This window comes from Trachemys scripta, chromosome 2 (assembly GCF_013100865.1).
Source record: "Trachemys scripta elegans isolate TJP31775 chromosome 2, CAS_Tse_1.0, whole genome shotgun sequence".
NCBI classification, from domain to species: domain Eukaryota; kingdom Metazoa; phylum Chordata; order Testudines; family Emydidae; genus Trachemys; species Trachemys scripta.
The window spans coordinates 41,787,967-41,811,613 of NC_048299.1; the positions used below are offsets into that span (position 1 = coordinate 41,787,967).

At 41.5% G+C, this 23,647-nt stretch overlaps 1 protein-coding gene across 1 annotated transcript in view; it reads left to right on the forward strand.

The window, feature by feature from the left end:
- ZNF804B (zinc finger protein 804B) overlaps window positions 1-23,647 on the forward strand; it is a 60,825-nt gene that overhangs the window by 11,684 nt on the left and 25,494 nt on the right. The window contains exon 2 of the mRNA XM_034759346.1: window positions 1,171-1,314. Within this exon, the coding sequence (XP_034615237.1) occupies window positions 1,171-1,314 (144 nt within the window). The remainder of the gene's footprint in view (window positions 1-1,170; window positions 1,315-23,647) is intronic.

Genomic DNA, 23,647 nt, shown 5'->3' on the forward strand with positions numbered 1-23,647 from the left:
CCCCCCCCAACTGCCCCCCAGGACCCTACCCCCTACCTGTACCCTGACTGCCCAAAACTTTCTCCACTCCCCTCCAAAAGCCCCCCCCGTTTCTTGACTGCCCCCTTCAGAACCTCCCTGTCCCTTCTCCTGCCCCCCCTTACCCTGCTGCTCAGAACAGGGTGTTGGGCTCTGTGCCAGCCGGACACATGGCTGAGCTCCCCTGCACAACACAAAACCCGGTCCCTGGCCCTGCACAGGGCTGCCGGAGCGGGCTGCAGGAGGAGGAGCTGCCGGCCGGCTCAGAATGCGGGGGGGGGGGGGTGGGAGGAGGAAGCTGCTCCGGAGTCCAGCCCGGGACTTTCCTGCAGCCCTCCCAGCCGCTCGCTCTGCTGGGGGAGGGGGAAATCCCGGACATTGTGAGTGCTTTACAAATTCCCCCTGGACGCTATTTTTAGCACACAAAAGGAGGACATGTCCGGGTAAATCCGGACGAATGGTAACCCTAATGCTGAAGCTGAGTACAGGAAGGAGTGGTGCAGGATTTGCTCAAGATGAGAGTTCCCCTATCCCAGGAGAATTCTCTGCTGGCCATATCCACCTGCTTTCTGGCCCTTCAGAACTACTCATCTGGTGTAAAGAGGGCAGAACACAAATGAGAATCTGACCCAGTATGCAACTGTATAGTACAAATTTGCTTCCTCTAAGCAACGATATGAAAGAACAGACACACGGATGGGCAAACTAAAGATATTGGAACAATAGGTTTAGCATCCTGTGTGTAGTCACACATTCATTTGTATCATCTTAATTATTCTACTTCACAATAAGAGGATTAAGGACCTACTCATTGTTTGTTGCTCTTTCCTCGTCCTTGTACTATTACACTTCGTTTGGTATAATATTTAAGTCAGGCTGAAAGAATAATTAGTCCAGAGAGTGAATGTTTCCTTAATCTGTCTGGGGAAAAAAAATATGTCCAGTAAAGTCTGATGTCACTAACTTTAGATCAAAATGTATTTTCATATCAATGTGGATTTCCGTGAATCATCAGTTCGGTCTGTGAGGAACAGATCTAACATTTTAAATGCTCCTTATTGCGTAACATAAAATGGGGCTAATTAAGCGTGAGATCAGGAATCTGCAGTACTACTGGTAACAGAATGCTACCCTTTCCCTCTCCCTTTGTAGGGTTATGCTGAGAAGGAGAAGGCCACAGCAAAGGGTCTGGAGGATGTGAAGGCTAACTTCTACTGTGAATTATGTGACAAGCAGTATCACAAACACCAGGAATTTGACAACCACATCAATTCCTATGACCATGCTCACAAGCAGGTAAACTTGGAAAGTCATGCATGTGATTGGTATTCCATCATAAAGGAAGAATACAGCATAGAGTGATTGGAAATCACCTTGAATGGCATGGTTAGAAATATTGTTCTTAACTTTTCTTATGTCCCAGACCCACTAACATTGATTCTGATCCAGAGTCCATTGAAATCAATGGGAATCTTTAGATTGACTGCAATGGATTTTTGATCAGACCCATGAAAACAAACCTCTCGTGTTAATTTTCTTATTCAATATCTAACATAGACAAAGTTCTATGATGGTAACAGATTTAGACCAGGCTCCTGAAAGGACTCAATGATTCCCCATTTTGCTGGTTAATACTTTTAAAGGGACAGAGTTTAAACTAACTCTAATTAAAGACTAGCTAGCCTGGGAAAGATCAAATGCAACCCAGAGCTTATTTTTAAACTAATATTTTTCATTAAAATCAGATGTGAAATATTTTTGGTTTTAAGCATTCTCAAAGGTTAACCAGTTGAACTGAAGGATCATTGCCATCAGTGTGAGATAATGGGTCAGTATGGGTAGTGTTAATGATATCTCTACATGTGGGGTTACCGGCCTAAAGGAGGAGAAGAAAGGAGCGCTTTCTCAAACATCCAGCATCCCTCCTTTAGATTCAGATGATCAATGTATAGTCTAATCATACTGTACCAAGGGCAGAAGACATTTTGTTTTAAAAATAAAAGCATAAATTTCAATTCAACTTCAGAAATATGTGTCTTATAACCATCTACGAAAAGGGGAATAAGGACAACCCGGGGAATTACAGACTAGTCAGCTTAACTTCAGTAACCAGAAAAATAATGGAGCAAATAAGCAATCAATTTGCAAATACCTAGAAAATAGTAAGGTGATAAGTAACAGTCAGCGTGGATTTGTCAAGAACAAATCATGTCAAACCAACCTAATAGTTTTCTTTGACAGGGCAACAAGCCTTGTGGATGTGTGTGTGCGGGGGAGCAGTAGATGTGGTATATTTTGACTTTAATAAGACTTTTGATACTGTCTCGCATGACCTTCTCATAAACGAACTAGGGAAATACAGCCTAGATGGAGCTACCATAAGATGGGTGCATAGCTGGTTGGAAAACAGTTCATTCCCAGAGAGTAGTTATTGGTGGTTCATAGTCAAGCTGGAAGAGCATATTGAAGGGGGTCCTGCAGGGAATGGTACTGGGTCTGATTCTGTTCAATAGCTTCATCAATGACTTAGATAATGGCATAGAGAGTACACTTATAAAGTTTGCAGATGTTACCAAGCAGGGAGGTGTTGCAAGTGCTTTGGAGGACAGGATTAAAATTCAAAATGATCTGGTCAAACTGGAGAAATGTTCTGAAGTAAATAGGAGGAAATTCAATAAGGACAAATGCAAAGTACTCCATTTAGAAAGGAACAATCAGTTGCATACATACAAAATGGGAAATGACTGCCTAGGAAGGAGTACTACGGAAAGGGATCTGGGTGTCATAGTGGATCACAAGTTGAATATAAATGTAAAGCTATTGAAAAAAAAAAGTGAATATCATTCTGGGACATATCAGCAGAAGTGTTGTAAGCAAGACACAAGAAGTCTTCTGCCCTGATAAGGCATCAGCTGGAATATCATGTTCGGTTCTGGGAGCCATATTTCAGGAAGATGTGGAGAAATTGGAGCAACACAAATAATTAAAGGTCTAGAAAACATGACCTATGAGGAAAGATTGAAAAAACTGGGTTTGTTAAGTCTGGAGAAGAGAAGACTGAAGGGGGATATGATAACAGTTTCTGGTACATAAAATGTTGTTACAAGGAGGAGAGCGAAAAACTGTTCTCCTTAATCTCTGAGGGTAAGGCAAGGAGCTCTGGGCTTAAATTGCAGCAAGGGGAGGTTTAGGTTGGACGTTAGGAAAAATTTCCTAACTGTCAAGATGGTTAAGCACGGGAACAAATTGCCTAGAGCAGTGGTTCCCAAACTTGTTCCGCCGCTTGTGCAGGGAAAGCCCCTCGTGGGCCGGGCCAGTTTGTTTACCTGCCGCATCCACAGGTTCAGCTGATTGCGACTCCCAGTAACTCCTATTGGCCTGGAGCAGCGAACCGCAGCCACTGGGAGCCGCGATTGGCCCAACCTGCGGACGCGGCAGGTAAACAAACCAGCCTGGCCCATTAGGGGCTTTCCCTGCACACGTGGCGGAACAAGTTTGGGAACCGCTGGCCTAGAGCAGTTGTGGAATCTGAGTCATTGGAGGTTTTTAAGAACAAGTTAGACAAACACTTGTCAGGAATGATCTAATTATTACGTAGTCCTGCCTTGAGTGCAAGGGACTGGACTAAATGACCTATTGAGGTGCCTTCCAGTCCGACACCTCTATGATTCCATGATTTCTCAGGATGGAGCTCTTACAACGTTGCATGCAGACTATAATGAATGTTATTGAACAACATGACTTGTCATTTTAGGAAACAGATAATATTTTTTAATTGCTTATTATCATTTGTTTTGTAACAAGTTAATCACTGCTATATATGCTAGCTACATCCATAGCTGGTGCCTGCTGTCCTGCTAGATGTGCCTTTTACATCTTGCTTTGCTACTGATTTTAACAGGATGTCAACTTAAAATGGCAGCAAGGAGGAAAAGTGCTATTATTTCATACCAAGATTTCAGGGTTCAGACAAAGTGGTTCCCCCAAAAGTCATGCCAAAATCTGTGAGCATTCAGAATTTCTGATGTAACTGATACGGTTTGTTTCTGCAATGAAAAGGTTTGCTGAAATGATTTAGTCAAATGCAGAAAGTGTTGTGGTGATACAGATAATTAAAGGGTGAGTATTTAGTCATCCGTATCCAACAGAGAAGAGAGATATACAGAATGTTTAATCAAGACAAACCCTCAAGAGAATTTTAGCTCACAAATTTCTAACTACGAGGCAGACACATTATTGATGAAGGGACTAATATGGGAGGGGCTGAATACTCACCAAATTAACCCATTAATTTATGGTGCATGCTCAGCACTTTTTGGGTAAGGGTCTAGGTAACAATGTCAATACTTGAAATGTAAGTCAACCTATGTTAGTAAATACTGCGATGGTTCATGTCCACACTACCCTCCTTCTGTCAGTGCTGCGTGTCCTCACCAGGAGCATTTCCACTGACTTAAGAGGGGCAATGTTGGGGCTGAGAGCCTGGGCTCTCAGAACCACAGGCAGCTCCTTAACAGGAGCCTAGCTGACCCCTGGGCTCTCGGCTCCCCGCTCCCCATCACTGGGAGCCTAGATGCCCCTGCAGCTCACAGCAGGGTGCCTGTAGCCTCGGTGCAGCTGCCAAGGTTCCCTGCGGTGAGTAGGGAGCCTCCAGACAGCTGCTGGGCTGCACCCGCCCAGCTCCCCACTCTCAGCTGCGAGCTGGGCTGCACCTTGGACTCCCCACTCCTCACTACACACTGGGAGCCACTGAGACTCCAGGTGAAGAGCTCCCCCTGGGAACCCAGCTGAGAGCCTGGGTGGGGGTGCAGCTGGACTTCCAGCCCATTCCCAGCTTCTGCCAAATAGAGGCTAGGGACACAATAGCAGTTCTTCACATCACCACTCAATTAATCCACACAAACATATGTAATAATATACAACAAAAACATTTTCAGATCCCATACCTGTGAAGCTAATATTAATATCCCCCCTTCAGTGTTTTTCCACTTGTCAGGATTGTATCTGAACTCAAACCGATCCAGTCCCAGCACATAGCAACAACCTCCCCCATCCCCCAACACTACTCTCTCCCTGTGATTTATGCAAAATAAAACTGCCATTTTGATGCACCGACCAGTTTTTCTTGGCTGCTTTCCATCATAATAGATAATGTTTAAGCAATAAAACTCTTTTTAATTTTAAAGTAAATGTAGTGCTCTGAAAGCTGCCAGATTGACAGTACTCAAGACTAACAGCCTGTACTTAAATGCACATATATACTACATCAAGTGCCAGTTCAAGTTTCCTCCACCCTGCCCTTTCAAATATAGCTCAGAAGCAGTAGTGTTTCAATTAGCTCAGAAGTAGCTACCCACTTTGGGAAAAGGGTAATTTTGTCCTGCAGGCCCATTCACTTCTTCACCCCTATGCCAAGATGCCAGTAACATTAGTTTGCAGAAGAACGGGGACAAGGACACCCCTCTGCTCCAACTTCTATAGTAGGTCACTACACATGAAAAGTTTCTGATATGTCAAGTTAATATTCTTCCCATAGAGCAGGGCCTCTGTTTCTCTGTCATAAATAGGAAGATTCCCCATCACTTCGTGTATCTCACACCATCACCTGCAAAGACTTTTGTCACAGCTAACAGTCTTCTCTAATTGGAGCTGAATTAAAGAGTGACCCTTCAGAGCTCATTAGAAATGCTCTACAATTGACCAAAGGGATAGTTTATGAACAAAAAAGTCATTCCCTGGTGTTCCCTTACCTCTCATCCATAGGTTGCTAGTCGACAATAGTCCTTTCAACAATAGTCCTTTCCCCGATATTATGGGGCTCATCATTCTCTGGAATGGGAAAGCAACAAATAGAATTAATTTCTCAAGAAGCCATTAACTTGATGCTGCATAGAGTTAGAGTATGATCCCTGCTTAATTTGGGTCTGAACTTTCAAAGTAGCCCCATTCAGAAAATAATAGCAAAGACAAACTACTTCTACATTCCTCCACCACAGGGCCGGTGCAACCCATTAGGCGACCTAGGCGGTCGCCTAGGGTGCTGCGATTTGGGGGGCAGCGACCGCAGTGGTATTTCCGTGGCAGAACCTTCCGCCGCCTCTGTGCGGGGGCAGCATTTCGGGGCGGCGGAAAAGCTGGCGGCCCTCCTGCTCCACCACTAAAAGATAGGCTATTACAGTCTTATTGTATACGAGGCTGAAAGATTGTCTGCTAAGCCGAAGGAAAGAACATTGTATTGTTTGTCCACATACTGTATATAGTGCATATCAAGGCAAGGCAATGTGTCTCTTAGACATGGGCCATCCTTTGCAAACTGGATCAGCCACTATACACCAGATATGGAAACACAATGTGAGACATTTGAGCTAAGGAGCCCAGCAAATCTGATCCGGTTTCCCAGCTGGTGATTATATCCAGTGATTGAGAAATAAAACACAAAAGGGTATTTTTAGCACAGGAGTGAGCAAAAGCAGAGATGTTAATGGTTTAACTGAGCATTATACCATACATCCTATGTTCTTCTCCTGTTCTGTGTTCTGCAGAACACTGATTTTCTTTGATAATTTCTGACTCAAAATCTGCAAACATTATGCTTTTCTAAAATGAAATTCATGAGTTGTTTTTCCATTTATGATTTCATCCATTCATTAAAGTACAAAGTGTAAAGTCTTGGTCCTAATACTTAGTATGGTACTCATTTCTTAGAAGGTTTCTAAGGTTTAACTATAACAGCTTGGCCTTGTTCACTTAACTAATTTGTACTAGTGTGCTAGGCTAACCTCATACATTAGTTAACCATATAGTACGTTATCAAAAGCTTTATCAAATACACGTTCTCCACCAATGTCTGTTTTTGCATTATCTTCTAACAAAAATCCATCTAGCATAGGCAAATATGATTTATACACAATTCAGTAATTATGATTAGTTTTTAGCCATTTTTATTTCTATAGCTGTTTTATTATCTTATTGTTAGTTCATATCACCAATGTCTTACCTATTACATAGTCCAGATATACTGTGCTAAACCTTCATGGAGAAGATGCCCCTTTCTGAAGATTAAGTCCTTTGAATGCAAATCCTGGGATACAGTGAATGTGTAAATTCTGGTTGTGTGCAGACCTTCCCATCACTCCAAAGGCTTCTCTATGTGAGATATCTGCTCTTAAACTTGGTATTGGTATCAAGTTTGGTATTGTCTTGAGAGGAGAGAAGGGCAGAGGGGCTTCAGTATGCACTCTTGAGAGCTTTAATTCATGGTCCCTGTACCTTTGACCATCATAACAACCATATGTTTACAAGCAGCTGGTCTCTCTGGCCTGACACATACAAGTGGGCACATTTTGGACTTTGGCATGGAGGTCGGGGTTGAAGACAAAGTTATCAAATTTTCAAGTCTTTATTCAGTTTTAATTCACACCTTTCTTAGGCAAACTCCCATTGAGTTCAATAGGGGTTTGCTAGAATAACAACCTCAGGATTCATCCCATATTGAATACAATTCTATCATGGACTAAATAATCACCACTTTTACAGACTGGGTTAGGGCCTATTCACTCTCAGAAGCAAAGGATCTGTGATGATGGTCTTCTCTCAGCAACTAATGGATCCAACTATTTTCTAGAATTTTCTGGGGGGGTGGGAAGCATATGTGCCTCCAGGGCAGGTTATGGATTCTCTGCTAGCACATTAAAATGACCAGCTTTATGCAAGTATTTATTCCCTGGCTCTTAAACAAAAGCAACCTAAAGGTCACCATGTTTTAATGATTACCTGTAACAAAGAGAAAAGGAAGATTATCACAGTATTGGTGGCAAAATACAAGTACATGTACTGAATCAAGTACTGATTCTGACCAGCTATGCAAAAGGGAGTTTTTGCCTTTGTATGTTGTGGCATTCTTGAAGGCTAGCAATTTCTTTTTTCCCTGTGCTATGGAATCTGTGAATCCTGGGCAACAGAATTGCTTGGGCAGTGGCCCATTTGACAAAACCACAATGCCTCCCTGCCAAGCATCTGAGGTGAATGATCCCTGCTGCAAGGAATTCTCATTATTCTTTGCAAAGAAGATTGACTGAATTAGAAGCAATTTCACCGGAGCTATAGAAAGTATTCCAGTACTGGAGGGACAGATAACCTTGGTTTGGTTCAAAGAAGGGATTAGTATGGAAGGCAATGCAAGCTATTGTTTGAAAATATAGCATGCACTTTTATATAAAATCATTATAAGTAAAATAGAAAATAATATAAGGCAGTATATTCCCTTTAAGAGAGTTCCTTAGTTACATACATATGTGAATAGAAAAGAGACCAAATTTGGTTAGAGATATCCATTTTGTTGGTGGCATCAAATGAAATCTTTCAATGCCTCTAGGTCATTCACAACATTCATTTATTGTAGTACTGAAGTAGTTGGAGAGTTCCAATTTTGTATATATAATTCTTGTCAAACAACAAGGCCTCCTTAGAAACCAGCAAGAGAAAGTTGTAAAATATAAATCTGATCCATATACTGTGTAATAATAATAATGATAAAAATAAGCCGCTAAGAAAAACAAGGCTGTATTGCCATCTTGGGGCTTCTGGTGACATCACAGGTATTTATTTGCAATTTTTGAGATACCAAAGCTGGTGATGATCACCCTAATGAAAATGCAGTCAGTTCTTAGTATGTTTGGAATCTACAGTATGTTTGTGTTATCTGAGCAGGATCTTTCAGTCTACCATTCTACACATGCTTGTATCTAAAGAGATGCATGCTAACACTTGTGTGCATGCCATGCATAATCTAGGCACATACAACTGTGCACATTTTGACCTCCAGCTCCTAGTAATATCAATGGGACTTGGTGAAAACTCCAGTACTGGAAGTTGTGCAGCTGCTACACTATTTAAAGGCTAAGCAGATGTATTTAAATGCTGTCTGTAACTAGAAAATGAAAATTTAAGTACATACAACATCAGGTGGAGGCCAGGTAATGCCCTGCCTGAAAATTTAACCATTCATGAACGTGAAATGCACACTAAAAGCTTGGATTAAATCCTTTCTATCAAGGGGGCTAATTGCCTTTCAACTTTAAAACCAACTACAGCACAACCAAGCACAACAACTGATGCTCTCTGTTATTGTAACAGGGTTAGCTTTACCTTTAACCTCTCTCTGTCTGTGGGCACCCCTTCCAAATGACAGGTATTCACTTCTCTCAGAGTGGAATCCTGCAATTCACCCCACTTTTACACTGGGTGTCCAGACTACCTATTTACCAACCATGTTTCCTGGGATTGGTGCCTAACCATCAGAGGAGTGAAGTTCTGGTACAGCCTTCCAAAGGGGAGCAGTGGGGGCAAAACAACCTAACTGGCTTCAAGACTGAGCTTGATAAGTTTATGGAGGGGATGGTATGATGGGACTGCTGACAATGGCCCATAAGTGACTGCCAGTAGCAATAATCCCCAACTGCTGGAGAGGGGACACACAATGGGGAGGACCATGAGTTACTACAGAGAATTCTTTCCCAGTATCTGACTGGCAGATCTTCCCTACATGCTGTGGGTCTAACTGATCACAATATTGGAATCAGGAAGGAATTTCCCCCTGGGTCAGATTGGTTGAGACCCTGGGGTGGTTTTTTTGTTTGTTTGTTTGTTTTTTGCCTTCCACTGCAGCATGGGGCATGGGTCACTTGCAGGCTTAAACTAGTGTCAATGGTGAATTCTCTGTAATTTGAAGTCTTTAAACCATGATTTGAGGACTTCAGTAACTCAGCCAGAGGTTAGGACCTGTGGCCTGCAATGTGCAGGAGGTCAGACTAGATATTCACGATGGTCCCTTCTGACTTTGAAGTCTGTGAGTCTCTGGCCTCCCCTTGATCGATTTGCATTGGAGACAGAGGCAAACACGCAAAACAACATGCCTTTGTCTAAGGCAGCCTCCAAAATATATTTCAAGAATCTATTACAGCTCACATACATAATTCTTTATACACAGCCCCTACATGCACCACATGACCAGCATATTGCCAGTTTTTATATGATAGCCTAAAAGTTGCTGTTTGGCTACATATTCTGACAACAGTATGTTGGGTGTGCCTATGCTAGTTGGCACAAAGGGGCTCTTAGAGTCACAACCTGTATAGTCAGTTGAGCACCAACGATTGGAGCTGTCTAAAAGAGATTGAGTTTTGGTTCCCTCAATGTGCAAAAACTATCCAGGATTGAGTTAACTCTTTGTACCCATGTAGCAGAAAGCACAATTAGACTGAAATCAATAGAGGCCCACATAATATTCTCCAACATTCTTCATATCCCATTTATGAGGCTAAGACTGAACCATTATTATACTAATGCTTTCCTATTACAGCAATTATATAGAGAATAAAATGGTAAGGGATAGGAAAGATAGGTTGAAAGAGCTGGCTTATAAGTAGTTGTGTTTAGTGGTGTAGGCAGCACATAAGTAGATGTATGCAAATTTTACATGTGCACCAATTTTTACATTCGAACTACATATTTAAGTATACAATTTGGGCAGTCACTAGATTTCTATATGCAAATATGTTTATGTATGCCCAATGATAACATGTGTAATGGTGAGTAGGCAAAATAATCCCCCAGTCTTGAACAATAAAAAATTTATGAACTTGCTTAACTTTAAGTACATAGGCAGTCCCACTTACTTTAATAGGACTATTCACATGCATAAAGTTAAGCACATGCATTGCTTTATCAGGATTAGGGCTTTAGAGGACACTTTATTTATTTGTGCTTGTTTGTTTATTTAAATTTACAAAAATTAACAATAGTCACCTACCTAGACATGCTAAACACCTCTAAGACATAAATCAAAATATAGAAACTTTGGCCTATTCATAGAATATTAGGGTTGGAAGGAACCTCAGGAGGTCATCTAGTCCAACCCCCTGCTCAAAGATGGACCAATTCTCAACTAAATCATCCCAGCCAGGACTTCGTCAAGACTGACCTTAAAAACCTCTAAAAAAGGAGATTCCACCACCTCCCTAGGTAACCCATTCCAGTGCTTCACCACCCTCCTAGTGAAAAAGTTTTTCCTAATATCCAACCTAAACCTCCCCCACTGCAACTTGAGACCATTACTCCTTGTTCTGTCATCTGGTACCACCAAGAACAGTCTAGATCCATCCTCTTTGGAACCCCCTTTCAGGTAGTTGAAAGCAGCTATCAAATCCCCCCTCATTCTTCTCTTCCGCAGACTAAACAATCCCTGTTCCCTCAGCCTCTCCTCATAAGTCATGTGCTCCAGCCCCCTATCATTTTTGTTGCCCTCCACTGGACTCTTTCCAATTTTTCCACAGCCTTTTTGTAACGTGGGGCCCAAAACTGGACACAGTACTCCAGATGAGGCCTCACCAATGCCGAATAGAGGGGAATGACCACGTCCCTTGATCTGCTGGCAATGCCCTGATGTATACAGCCCCAAATGCCGTTATCCTTCTTGGCAACAAGGGCACACTATTGACTCATATCCAGCTTCTCGTCCACTGTAACCCCTAGGTCCTTTTCTGCAGAACTGCTGCCTAGCCATTCGGTCCCTAGTTTGTAGCAGAGCTTGGGATTCTTCCATCCTAAGTGCAGGACTCTGCACTTGCCTTATTGAACCTCATCAGATTTCTTTTAGCCCAATCCTCTAAATCCCTCTGTATCCTATCCCTACCCTCCAGCGTATCTATTGCTCCTTCCAGTTTAGTGTCATCTTCAAACTTGCTGAGAGTGCAGTCCACGCCATCCTCCAGATCATTAATGAAGATATTAAACAAAACCAGCCCCAGGACCGACCCTTGGGACACTCCATTTGATACCAGCTGCCAGCTAGACATGGAGCCATTGATCACTACCCGTTGAGCCCAACAATCTAGCCAGCTTTCTATCCACCTCATAGTCCATTCATCCAGCCCATACTTCTTTAACTTGCCGGCAAGAATACTGTGAGAGACCGTATCAAAACGTTGCTATTTCCTATTATTCCATTTGAGTTGAAACATCATATTATGATTAGCCTTTTGACACCTCATTTATTTCCAATGATTTTTAAAATAACTGGTAGAAGTTTCTTTAGGATTATGATCTGGATACCTGGCCTTGCTAGACAATGGTACTTCATCACATACCTTCATTTTTTTAAATGCTATTGTGTTGTATCCTTGAGGGATTTTTTTAAAACTCAGAGTCTTCATTCATTTTGTTTTCTTACAGTGCAATTCAATATTTCTGCTCCTTGTTTTAAGCATGTATTTTTCTTCCCATAGAAATGGTATACTCTTTATGTATCTGGCATCAATCTTGTTTTGAATTTATTTATACTGTTTGTAGAGGCTAATTTGTCTGCCATTCCAGTACCTCTGCTATCACTGACTCACTGATCTCTCACTCACTGTAAAAGAGATGCATTTCTTATTGTAGCTTGTTCTTATGCCCTCCATTATATTCTCTGCTTAATTTTCACACTCTCTTTACTTTATATCAGACATCAACTCTGCCACCCCCCTTTTCCACTGGTGTGTTTGATATTTTGTTCATTTCATTTGTTTTATTTTCTTACAATTTGTCTTTTCTTGTTCATCCTCACTAAGGCTACTTCTGCTCCCAATGTAATAAATACTAAGTAGCACAGATGCAGCATCCTTGGGGCATATGGTAATTTCTTGATGAAGACTTTCCACTTCCTCACTCTACCTTTCCTATAATTGCCTTATCACAGTGAAAGCTACTCAAAATTGTTCTCATTTTTCCAGAAGTTGCTGTAGTGAAATTCAGTATTTATACCCTTCCGTTTTGTTCTCAAATTAGATTTGACTACAACTTGATTAGTGCATGGTTCGTATTGGTTTATTAGAGGCAGAACTGGCAGTGCACCTATAGGTAAGGTGGCCTACCACTATCCATTATAAGATCTTGTTTTCAATTGCTTATAACTTTGCCATACTTTAAGAGTTTGGGCCGAAATGTTCCTTGACAGCTCTTTGCCGCAGTCAGAATATTTGGAAATTTTTAGCAAAAATGGTTTAGTTACTTTTCAGAATGAAGTTGGGAAAACCACATCATTTTACCCATGCATGTTAAAAAATTCTTTCAAGTTTTGTTGAGAAGCTCTATGGCTAGAACCCAGGATTCCTGAGTCTCAACATTCCTCTAATCCCTGGCAAGTAACTTTGAAACCCACAGGCACTATGTTTCATCCCCTTCTAATGTCTGGTCCACACAGAAGATAACAACCTATTACAGCTACCAGTTACTCCATTAATTTAAGAGATAGATATGTGTGCTGTGGATCTAAATGTTCCAGTCTGGCTGATGACACATGTGGAAGTCAATATGGCCCCACGTGATAAAATTTTGATTTTGGGGGGTTTGCTTTTTTAAAAAACAAATAGGAAATTACATTAAAAATTTCATTAAAAGAACATGAATGTTGCAAAGTCAAGCACTCAGCAGTTAGGAAATTCCAGTATTAAGATTGCCTGTGCAATCTTAATTCATCCCTCTAGTGTTTATGCATTATGATAGAGTCTTTAATTACATGACCACATAATATTTTTTTCAACAGAACCACTGCCTCATTGGATAGACCAGGGATCGGCAACCTTTGGCATGTGGCCCATCAGGGTAAGACCCTGGCGGGCCGGGACGGTTTGTTCACCTGCAGCGTCTGCAGATTTGGCCAATCGCAGCTCCCACTGGCCACGGTTTGCCATTCCAGGCTGATGGGGGCTGCAGAAAGCGGCAGTTAGCACATCCCTCAGCCCGCGCCATTTCCTGCAGCCCCTATTGGCCTGGAATGGCAAACTGCGGCCAGTAGGAGCTGCGATTGGCCAAACCTGCAGACGCTGCAGGTACACAAACCATTCCAGCCCACCAGGGGCACACCCTGATGGGCCACATGCCAAAGGTTGCCAATCCCTGAGGTAGACATTACTTAGGGACTGAATCAGCGTTGTGGAGTGAATGAGGCTTTTGTCTACGGAAAGAAAGGTGAAGTAAGATGCAGGAAACTATAGGAGAAGGATATAGAGTATGGAAAAGGAAAGGAATGGGGTTATGAAGAGATCACGGGGATAGGCGCAAGGTGGTGGATCAGAAAGGGAAGGGACAAAAAGCAGCAAGGAGAGTGGCAGGGAGTTAGCAAACAGAAAGAAAAAGAGAGAGACTGGGTCTGAGACAAGAGGTTGCTAGATGAAGAGAATAAAAACAAGGAGATGTGAAAAAGGAAAGACCTGGAGAAACCAGAAGAGGAGGCCAAGAATACAAGACAAAGACAGGAAGAAAGCATAGGAGAAGAGGTCCTGTCAGAAAGAGCTCGTATTGTCAGCTATGGACAGGAAAGTCAGTTTGTCAAACTAGTAAGCAGGGCCGGCTCTGGCTTTCTGGCCGCCCCAAGCAAAAAAACCTGCAGTACGGCCAGAGCCAGGGTTCAGTGGGACTCCCTGCCCTGCAGATGTGCCCCAGCTAGTGGGGGGAGGGGGAGGGAGCGGTGGGAGAGAGAGAAGGGGGGCGGCCAGGGCTTCAGTGGGGCTCTGCCACGCGGCCCCTTCCACCGTGCCCCCTGCCGGGAGGGCTCCGCACTGCTCCGGTCGGCTGGGAGGGAAGGATGCGGGCTGCCCTGCCGGGCTTGCTGCAGGGCGCTCCCATCCTCCACACCGCTGCCCCCTACAGGGCAGCCGGAGTGGAACAACAACAACAAAAAAAGCCTCCGTGCCGCCCTAGGATTGGGCGGAATGCCGCCTCCTACAAGCTGCTGCCCCAAGCACCAGCTTGCTCGGCTGGTGCCTGGAGCCGGCCCTGCTAGTAAGGCATTGGATAAAAGGGAAAAAACAAATCACCAGACCGAAGCTATGGAAGCTAGAAAATAAAAATCGAAGGAGAAGAAAAGAGGAACGGCATCTAATTTCTTCTGGCATTAGAATACTTCCAGGTTATGTCACAGTGTTTTGAAACTTGGAGACGAACACCAGATTTTCCCTACTTGAGATTCAAAGTGCACCTTAACGGGAGAATTTCAGTGATGAACTGCATATTTGGGCAAACAGTTCAGTTAGCAAGTGTATTGCAGATTTTATATTTGCTCAAAATTGTATGTTTTTAATATAGTAAACACCAAGAGCTCTGAATGAGGATCTGAAAAAAATAAAAACAACATATATAGTACCATTGTTGCCCTCTAGCTCTCTGTATGTTCTTTCCCCTGGATACTATATTGACCTAAACACCATCCTACCTTCATGTCATGAACTCTCATTTGACTTATTTCAATTAGCAGGTTTAGAGCCCCTACATATCCCAGATTATCTCTACACCACTGCTGCTATGCTCCAGAGGGGCTGCATGGTGCATCTTCTCGTCTATCTACTGCAATCCAGCAGTGATTAATTTATGATGCAGTGAAACAAACCATCAGGTTGTGACACATCACAAACCCTGATGTAACTAACGGGAAAACACCCACTGAATTACATTAGCATTTCTTTTTAAAAAAAGAGGTGGTGTGCAGTTACTGCTATAAGAGAGAGCAGTATCCATAACACTAAATTGAACTATAACTTTTATTTGCCTCAATTCAAATTAATTTTATAATTAATATCTACAGTTTACAGTTACTAATACGATGTATTAAATTTTTAAACATTAAGAAAGGAGGCATTAATTTTTGCATTACATGAAGATGTTTCAATCGCGCATAACTGTGAATGCATGTACTTGGGTAGCAGAAATGGAATTATCAAATGCCACTGAGCACAGCCCAGTGAATGCGTAGGTCTTGAAGCAACACATTCCAATTCTAAATGTCAGCATACAAAATTATTTTATTTTAAACCCACAAATCTATGAAGTCCAATGGTCTTTAATAAGAACTGATGCACCTGCCGCACTCTTATTATGCAGAGATAAAGTATATAAATTAGCAATATTCATCCTTGGAAATTGCATGTTGTTAAAATAATGAGATTCCCTTAATCATTAGTACTTAAGAAATCTCTAGCAAATAATGCAGAGGTTCCTTTAAATTTAATGCCTAGATAAACTAAATTGTTAAATGCTAGATGCTATGGAATTAAATTTGCTACTCTTCAGAATGAATGCTAATTAACATGAAAATTAGCAATTTAACCCTCTTTAAATTGGAAAAAACCCACGGGACACTTAATTTCATAGTTGTTAATGATGGTCCAATGACTGTAATATATTTCTTAAGTATTTCATTATACAAGGAATTACAGAAGTATATTATCAGATTTTGCATTTAAAACATAGCAATAATCAGCTGTGTCTGTCAGAGGAAGTTCTCTACATTAATGTTTGTGTTATTTTCCTTTCCAGTCTTCTCTGAGGGTACACTTTTTAATTACTGAAATTTTATTACTTGTCTTGCAAGCAGGAAGAATGGACAAAAATCATCCAGTCTAGTGAATTGGTTACTTAAATAAATGAAGCATCCGAAGGGCTATATTTTTCAGCTGTTTGCACAGATCTTTAAATGCATAAATCCTATTACAACTAATAAGAGTGTTACAGTTAAAGTCCTACAAATCAACTTGGAATTCTAACTTCTTAATTCTAAACACAAGAAACAAATTCCGATATCCTTAGGCTAAACTCCCATTGACTTCAAGCACCTCATAGTAACCAAGAGTTTGGGAGTTTCAAAAACACTTAGTGTTGGCCTAACTCTGCTCACACTGAAGTCAATGGGAGTTTTACCAGCTACTTCAATGGGAGCAAGATTAGATCACCTGTTGAAAATCCCACCCGGAGTAGGGCCTTCATGACATGGCTAGGTTTTACTTTTACTCGAGATAAGCAGATCTGAGTCTGTTAAGGTTCAAATGAACAGTTTGGTAAACTCCACCCTTAATGTGATGAGATGTATAGAGCAATGCATCACAATGTATAGAGCCTTAGCATCACAACATTGGCTGTATAAAGCTCCCCTTTCGGGGAAGAAATGCAAGTAGTTAGGAAATGGCCAGCCACATGGGGACCAGGAGGGGGCTTCTTTGTGCATTTTGGGGATGGGATCCCATGGCACAGGGATCGTCTGCGGTAACGTTATTATGGCGTTATGCCACAATATGACAAAGGTGGCCACTGAACTTGCACCTGTGGTGTCTGGTTTGAGTTCAGCCAATACAAATCCTTCCAGTTTGGTTAGATGATGCTTGATTATAATCCTTACACACATAAAAAGGAGGATAGCAGCAGTGGTGAAGCATGAGGACCTATAATCATTATGAAGCTAAATTCAAATTTAACACAACTGCAGCCAATAAAACCCCAAATCAAACATCTATAACCCAGATGGTCTGATTAGGAATACTTGTTTTCGGGTTTGAAAAGTTTCAATTGTTTTGGATTTGAGTTTAGTGTCATAATTCCTCACCTGATATATAGTGAGCAGTATGAAAAAACACATATTCACTGACCACAGATTTTGACATAATGAGCAGTGATGGAAAAAGGCTAATGTAGTCCCCATCTTTAAAAAAGGGAAGAAGGAGGATCTGGGGAATTACAGGCGAGTCAGCCTCACCTCAGTCCCTGGAAAAATCATGGAGTAGGTCTGCAAGGAATCAATTCTGAAGCACTTAGAGGACAGGAAAATGATCAGGAACAGTCAGCATGGATTCACCAAGGGCAAGTCATGCCTGACTAACCTAATTGCCTTCTATGAGGAGATAACTGGCTCTGTGGATGAGGGGAAAGCAGTGGATGTGTTATTCCTTGACTTTAGCAAAGCTTTTGATACGGTCTCCCACAGTACTTTTGCTGGCAAGTTACAGAAGTATGGGCTGGATGAATGGACTATAAGGTGGATAGAAAGCTGGCTAGATCATAGGGTAGTGATCAATGGCTCCATGTCTAGCAAGACTAGGTATCCAGATCATAATCTTAAAGAAACTTCTAGCAGTTATTTTAAAAACCATTGGAAATAAATGAGGTGTCAAAAGGCTAAAAATAATATGATGTTTCAACTCAAATGGAATAATAGGAAATAGCAACGTTTTGATACGGTCTCTCACAGTATTCTTGCCGGCAAGTTAAAGAAGTATGGGCTGGATGAATGTATGAGGTGGATAGAAAGCTGGCTAGATTGTTGGGCTCAACGGGTAGTGATCAATGGCTCCATATCTAGCTGGCAGCTGGTATCAAATGGAGTGTCCCAAGGCTGGTTTTGTTTAATATCTTCATTAATGATCTGGAGGATGGCGAGGACTGCACCCTCAGCAAGTTTGAAGATGACACTAAACTGGGAGGAGTGGTAGATATGCTGGAGGGTAGGGATAGGATACAGAGGGATTTAGAGGATTGGGCCAAAAGAAATCTGATGAGGTTCAATAAGGCAAGTGCAGAGCCCTGCACTTAGGATGGAAGAATCCCAAGCACTGCTACAAACTAGGGACTGAATGGCTAGGCAGCAGTTCTGCAGAAAAGGACCTAGGAGTTACAGTGGATGAGAAGCTGGATATGATTCAACAGTGTGCCCTTGTTGCCAAGAAGGATAACGGCATTTGGGGCTGTATACATCGAGGCATTGCTAGCAGATCAAGGGCCGTGGTCATTCCCCTCTATTCGGCATTGGTGAGGCCTCATCTGGAATACTGTGTCCAGTTTTGGGCCCCACGTTACAAAAAGGCTGTGGAAAAATTGGAAAGAGTCCAGTGGAGGGCAACAAAAATGATTAGGGGGCTGGAGCACATGACTTATGAGGAGAAGCTGAGGGAACTGGGATTGTTTAGTCTGCGGAAGAGAATAATGAGGCGGGATTTGATAGCTGCTTTCAGTTACCTGAAAGGGGGTTCCAAAGAGGATGGATCTAGACAGTTCTCAGTGGTACCAGATGACAGAACAAGGAGTAATGGTCTCAAGTTGCAGTGGGGGAGGTTTAGGTTGGATATTAGGAAAACTTTTTCACTAGGACGATGGTGAAGCACTGGAATGGGTTATCTAGGGAGGCAGTGGAATTTCCTTCCTTAGAGGTTTTTAAGGTCAGGCTTGACAAAGTCCTGGCTGGGATGCTTTAGTTGGGGATTGGTCCTGCTTTGAGCAGGTTGTTGGACTAGATGACCTCCTGAGGTTCCTTCCAATCCTGATATTCTATGATTCTATGAAGCTGGTGGAAATTTGGAATTTCCATTCTGTGCAAAATTCTCACATATCAAAATTGCCTTTCATTCCATATCCATTAAGGTAAAAAAGGAATGTTTTGACCTTATTGAAACACTTTTTTCAATTTATTTTCTAGATAAAATGTCATCAACACATTCCCACAAAAGGTTTCAATTTAAATGAAACAGCATTTTCCAACAGCAAATCATTCCTGCAGAAAATTTTTGACCAGCTCTAATTAACAGTTTTCAGTGCAACAAAACAGACCTAAATGCAATATGTTTGTTTAACCTAAATAATCAAACATTGACTTCAGCAGTCTCCAACCCTATTGCTTCCATAAATTATGAAAGATGAAATAATGAAATTCAGCATAGTCAGTTCTTCTATATCTGCAAGCACTGGTTACTCAGCTGGCATGTGCAGATTGAAGCTCTAAAGGACATTTGATGTAGTGCTTTACCCCTACTTTGCACTCAACTTGCACAGATGTAAGGGACTACACAAGCTGAAAGGCATTGGACCATAGATAGATTACGTGTATTTTAGTGATGCAGACACAAAAATTCAAGAACCTTCTGTTCCATGAGTGATCGGTATTGAAGTCAGATTAGAAAAATCTGCAGAAAGATAGCATGGCAGTTAACTTTGAGACCACTTAACAGCCTGATTAGCTAGCCCTGTTCATCCACCTTTATGTACTAAATATTTACAAAATGAAAAATAATAAAGGATTAAAAATCAGTAGTTAAAATATCACTCTACCAGTTGCTTTCCTGAATAAGGTGCACATGCTAATGTTAATTGTAATTATAATAAAGCCTGGCTAACATACGAAATATAAACAGTATGCATTTGATATAGGGTTTGACATGCAAGGTGCTAAGCACTCTGACTACAATCCAACATAATGCTTACTGCACATACTTAACTTTAAATACCCAAGTCCTACTGAAATCAATTGGACTGCTCAAATGCTTAAAGATCAGCCCCTGCTTAAGTACTTTGCTGTATTATGACCAGAGTGCCCAGCATCTTGTAGAACGGAGATCATAGTTTGCAGTAGGCAAACCAGCTGGGATATTTCACATTTGAATCTGAGCCTGGGCAGCTAATTCATGTTGTCTGCATTGACCCTATGATTTTCAGTTCTGACATGCTAATACATACAGGACATAAGAGCTGCCAGAAGACGGATAAGCATTAAGGACTAAGAAAATGTTTAGGTTTAGATTAATGTCCGTGTTTTCAATAAACCTTTGGGGTAGTTTTATTAGCGACACACTGGTATTATTTAATCTGCTGAATCACATAGGCTTTGCTGCCCTTTAAAAAAGTACACGCCAAAAATGCCTTTTTTTTAAACAATGGTTCTTAATGTAGATAACAAATAGACAAAGAAGAGGTACAACATACCCTCAAACTACTCTCATGTAGAATGCTACTGCTTGTGTAAAAATATCCATCCAAAGTGCACTATTTTAAGTGAATAAGTGAAGTGCGAAAGTCAAACACATGCATTTGCAGGTCTGAAAACAGACATGTAGTATCACTTCTCTTGCACCACTGCTCTACAGACTGATCCTGGCAAATCACCAAGTAGAGGGATAAATAAGCACTTACAGGCCCAATACTCTGCAGGTGTAAATTAGCATAGCTCCACTGAAATCAATGAAATTTGGCTTTATGAGAGTTCTGCGTAGAGCTGAGCAAACGCTAACGAAAGAGGACATGATACCTTGTGCACATTAGTTATCATTATCTAACAACCACATTCATGCTGATGGAGTTACTTGTGGAGTAAGGTGTTACCTAACATTACGACTGTATCAGAACCTGGTCTTCAGTGACTATTAGGCCAAATACAAACATGATTTTTCCTTTGGTTAATTTTGTGCCCCGGTTGGGTTAGCTTTTTGGTGGGCAATTGAGTTTTACTGGCACAAATGCTTGCAGAACTTTAAAGCTGTCCTCCCTCATCCAGTGGCTTCCCCGCCTCTGGGTGATGAATCCCTTCCTCTAATCCAATTTGCACCCACAAAGGTAGATCTGACCCAATGAACACCTGCCTAGCATCTGCATGTAAGACATATTTTGCCATTTTTGCCTATCTGTAACTTCCATGTAGTGGTTAACATACAACATAGCTGCATAATTGAATCCTGTGGAGCTTTAAAGTGATGCTAATCAACTGTGCTTGTGTTTGAGGAAATATGCAGTGTGTCTTTAAGGGACACTTATAGAAGAAACAAATATTTAAAAACCAAACCAAACCATGTCTCTGTATCACCATGATAGCAATAAAATGGTGGAATTAGTAATTTATTAGACAAAGTGAGTTAGAAATATTAATTAACATCCTTTCATACCTCTCCAAGGGAAAAATAAAAAAGGTAATCCTAGACTAATTTTCATTTCACTGCCATAGCAATTTCTTGAGAATTGGACGTCACCATTAGCCATCAAAGAAAATGACGACTCTTTAAGTGTCTTTTAATGAATACTAAATTACAGGGGAATACCTAAGGAAATGCAGATGACATTCATGTAAATACCCATTGAATCTAGTATGTCTGAAACTGTTCCCGTGAATACCACATAAATTCCTAAGGACTAGAGCTCATCAAAAAAATTTCAGTGGAACAGTTTCTGTCGAAAAATGCAGCTTTGTTGAAATCTAAATGTTTTGCAGGAATGTGTTGATTTAAATGAAATTTGTGTTACGAAGAAGACAAAGCGTTTAGTTTTGATGGTGCCAAAATGTTTTATTCAAACAAGGTTGAAACTTTTTGTTGAGCTAGTGTTATTTCATTTTGACATGTATATTATTTTAATATTAATTTTAATACTACATATATATATATATATAAAATATTTTATATGGAAATAAAATACAAACGTCAAAACAAAATGAATAAAAAATGACCTTATCGAAACAAAATGTTTTGATGGTCTCAAATGAACATCTTTCAAAAAATTAATTTAAATGAGAAATTCCAATTAATAATTGGAATGATTAATATTAATATTAATTGGAAATGTCTGATTTTCCCACAGAAAAGAAATTCTGGTTCCTGACCTGCTGTACTAATAACTAAATATACAGGGCCTGATCCAAAGTCCCTGGAAATCAGGGATTTCCACTGAACTGCAATGGGCTTTGGAGCAGGAACTTAGAGGGTGAAAGGCGTCTCATCCCACACTCCATTTATAAATGTACTTTCACTTATGCATGCCAATGATTCTTGTGCAAAATTAATTTGCATTTTGTTTACTCTCTACTTGTACCTGCAATTGCAGATTTGTCCCATTCAAATCAGTAGGAAGTAATACCGAACAAAGAAGCACTTCTTTTTATATATTATTTGAATTGTGGTACTGCCTAGGAACCCCAGATATAAACTAGCACCCCACTGTGCTAGGCACTTTACAAACATGGAGAGGAGATCTAATCTCATGATGACGGGGTGAGAACAACAGCATGTACAGTTATCAACAACTGTATTTTTCTACTGAAAATGTTTCCTAAAGGTTACATCATCATTTCCCCCGTTACAAGGTAACCACAATACTGAAATAAGACCTTGTCTACCCTACACAGTTTTGTCAACAAAAGTCAGGTGTCAATGACAAAACGGTTGAGGTGTACATACAACAATGCTCCTCCCACTGATTTAACTCTCCTGCTGTGTTGACATAATAAAATCACCTCAACAAGCAGCATAGAGGTTTTTGTGACTAAGACAGAGCGATGCAGTGTCAGTGTAGACACTGTGCTTGCTTATGTCACCCTTAGTGGCCTCCAGGAGGTGTCCCACAATGCCCATCATGACTGCGGTGGTAAGCAGTTTCTACTCTGCTGTCCTGCAGCCAGGTACCTCCCCCTTTAAAGTCCTGTGAATTTTTTTTTAATTCCACTTCCCGTTTGCTCAGCATGGACAGTTCACATTGCAACTTCCCAGCTGACCATGCCAGTGTTCTGCAGCAAAGGCTCTCCCTCCTGGAGTACACCGCAGTTGCAGAATCTGTTGGGTCTGTGGGGAGAGGAGGCTGTGCAGTCGCAGCTACAATCCAGCCATAGGAACTTTGACACCTACAAGCAGATTGCTCGTGGTATGGATGAGAAGGGTCACGGGAGGGACACACAACAGTGCCATGATAAGATCAAGCAGATGAGGCAGGCGTACCAGAAGGCAAGGGAAGCCAACTGTCGCTCTGGTGCGGCGCCAAAAATATGCCTCTTCTACAAGAAGCTGCATGCCATCTTTAGCGGCGACCCCACTCCATTGCCAAGAGTCCCGTGGATACTCCAGGGGGACTGGAGGCAGCGGCCAGTGGAGTCAACCCCAAGGACGAAGTGGTGGACATGGAGGTCGAGTAGGAGGCGGATGTAGGACAGCTGACAGGCTCATCTAGTGGCCTGGCAAGCCAGGACCTCTTTTTGCCTCTGGAGGGGTCTAGCCAGTCCCAGAAGTCCAGCTCTGGTGTGCCT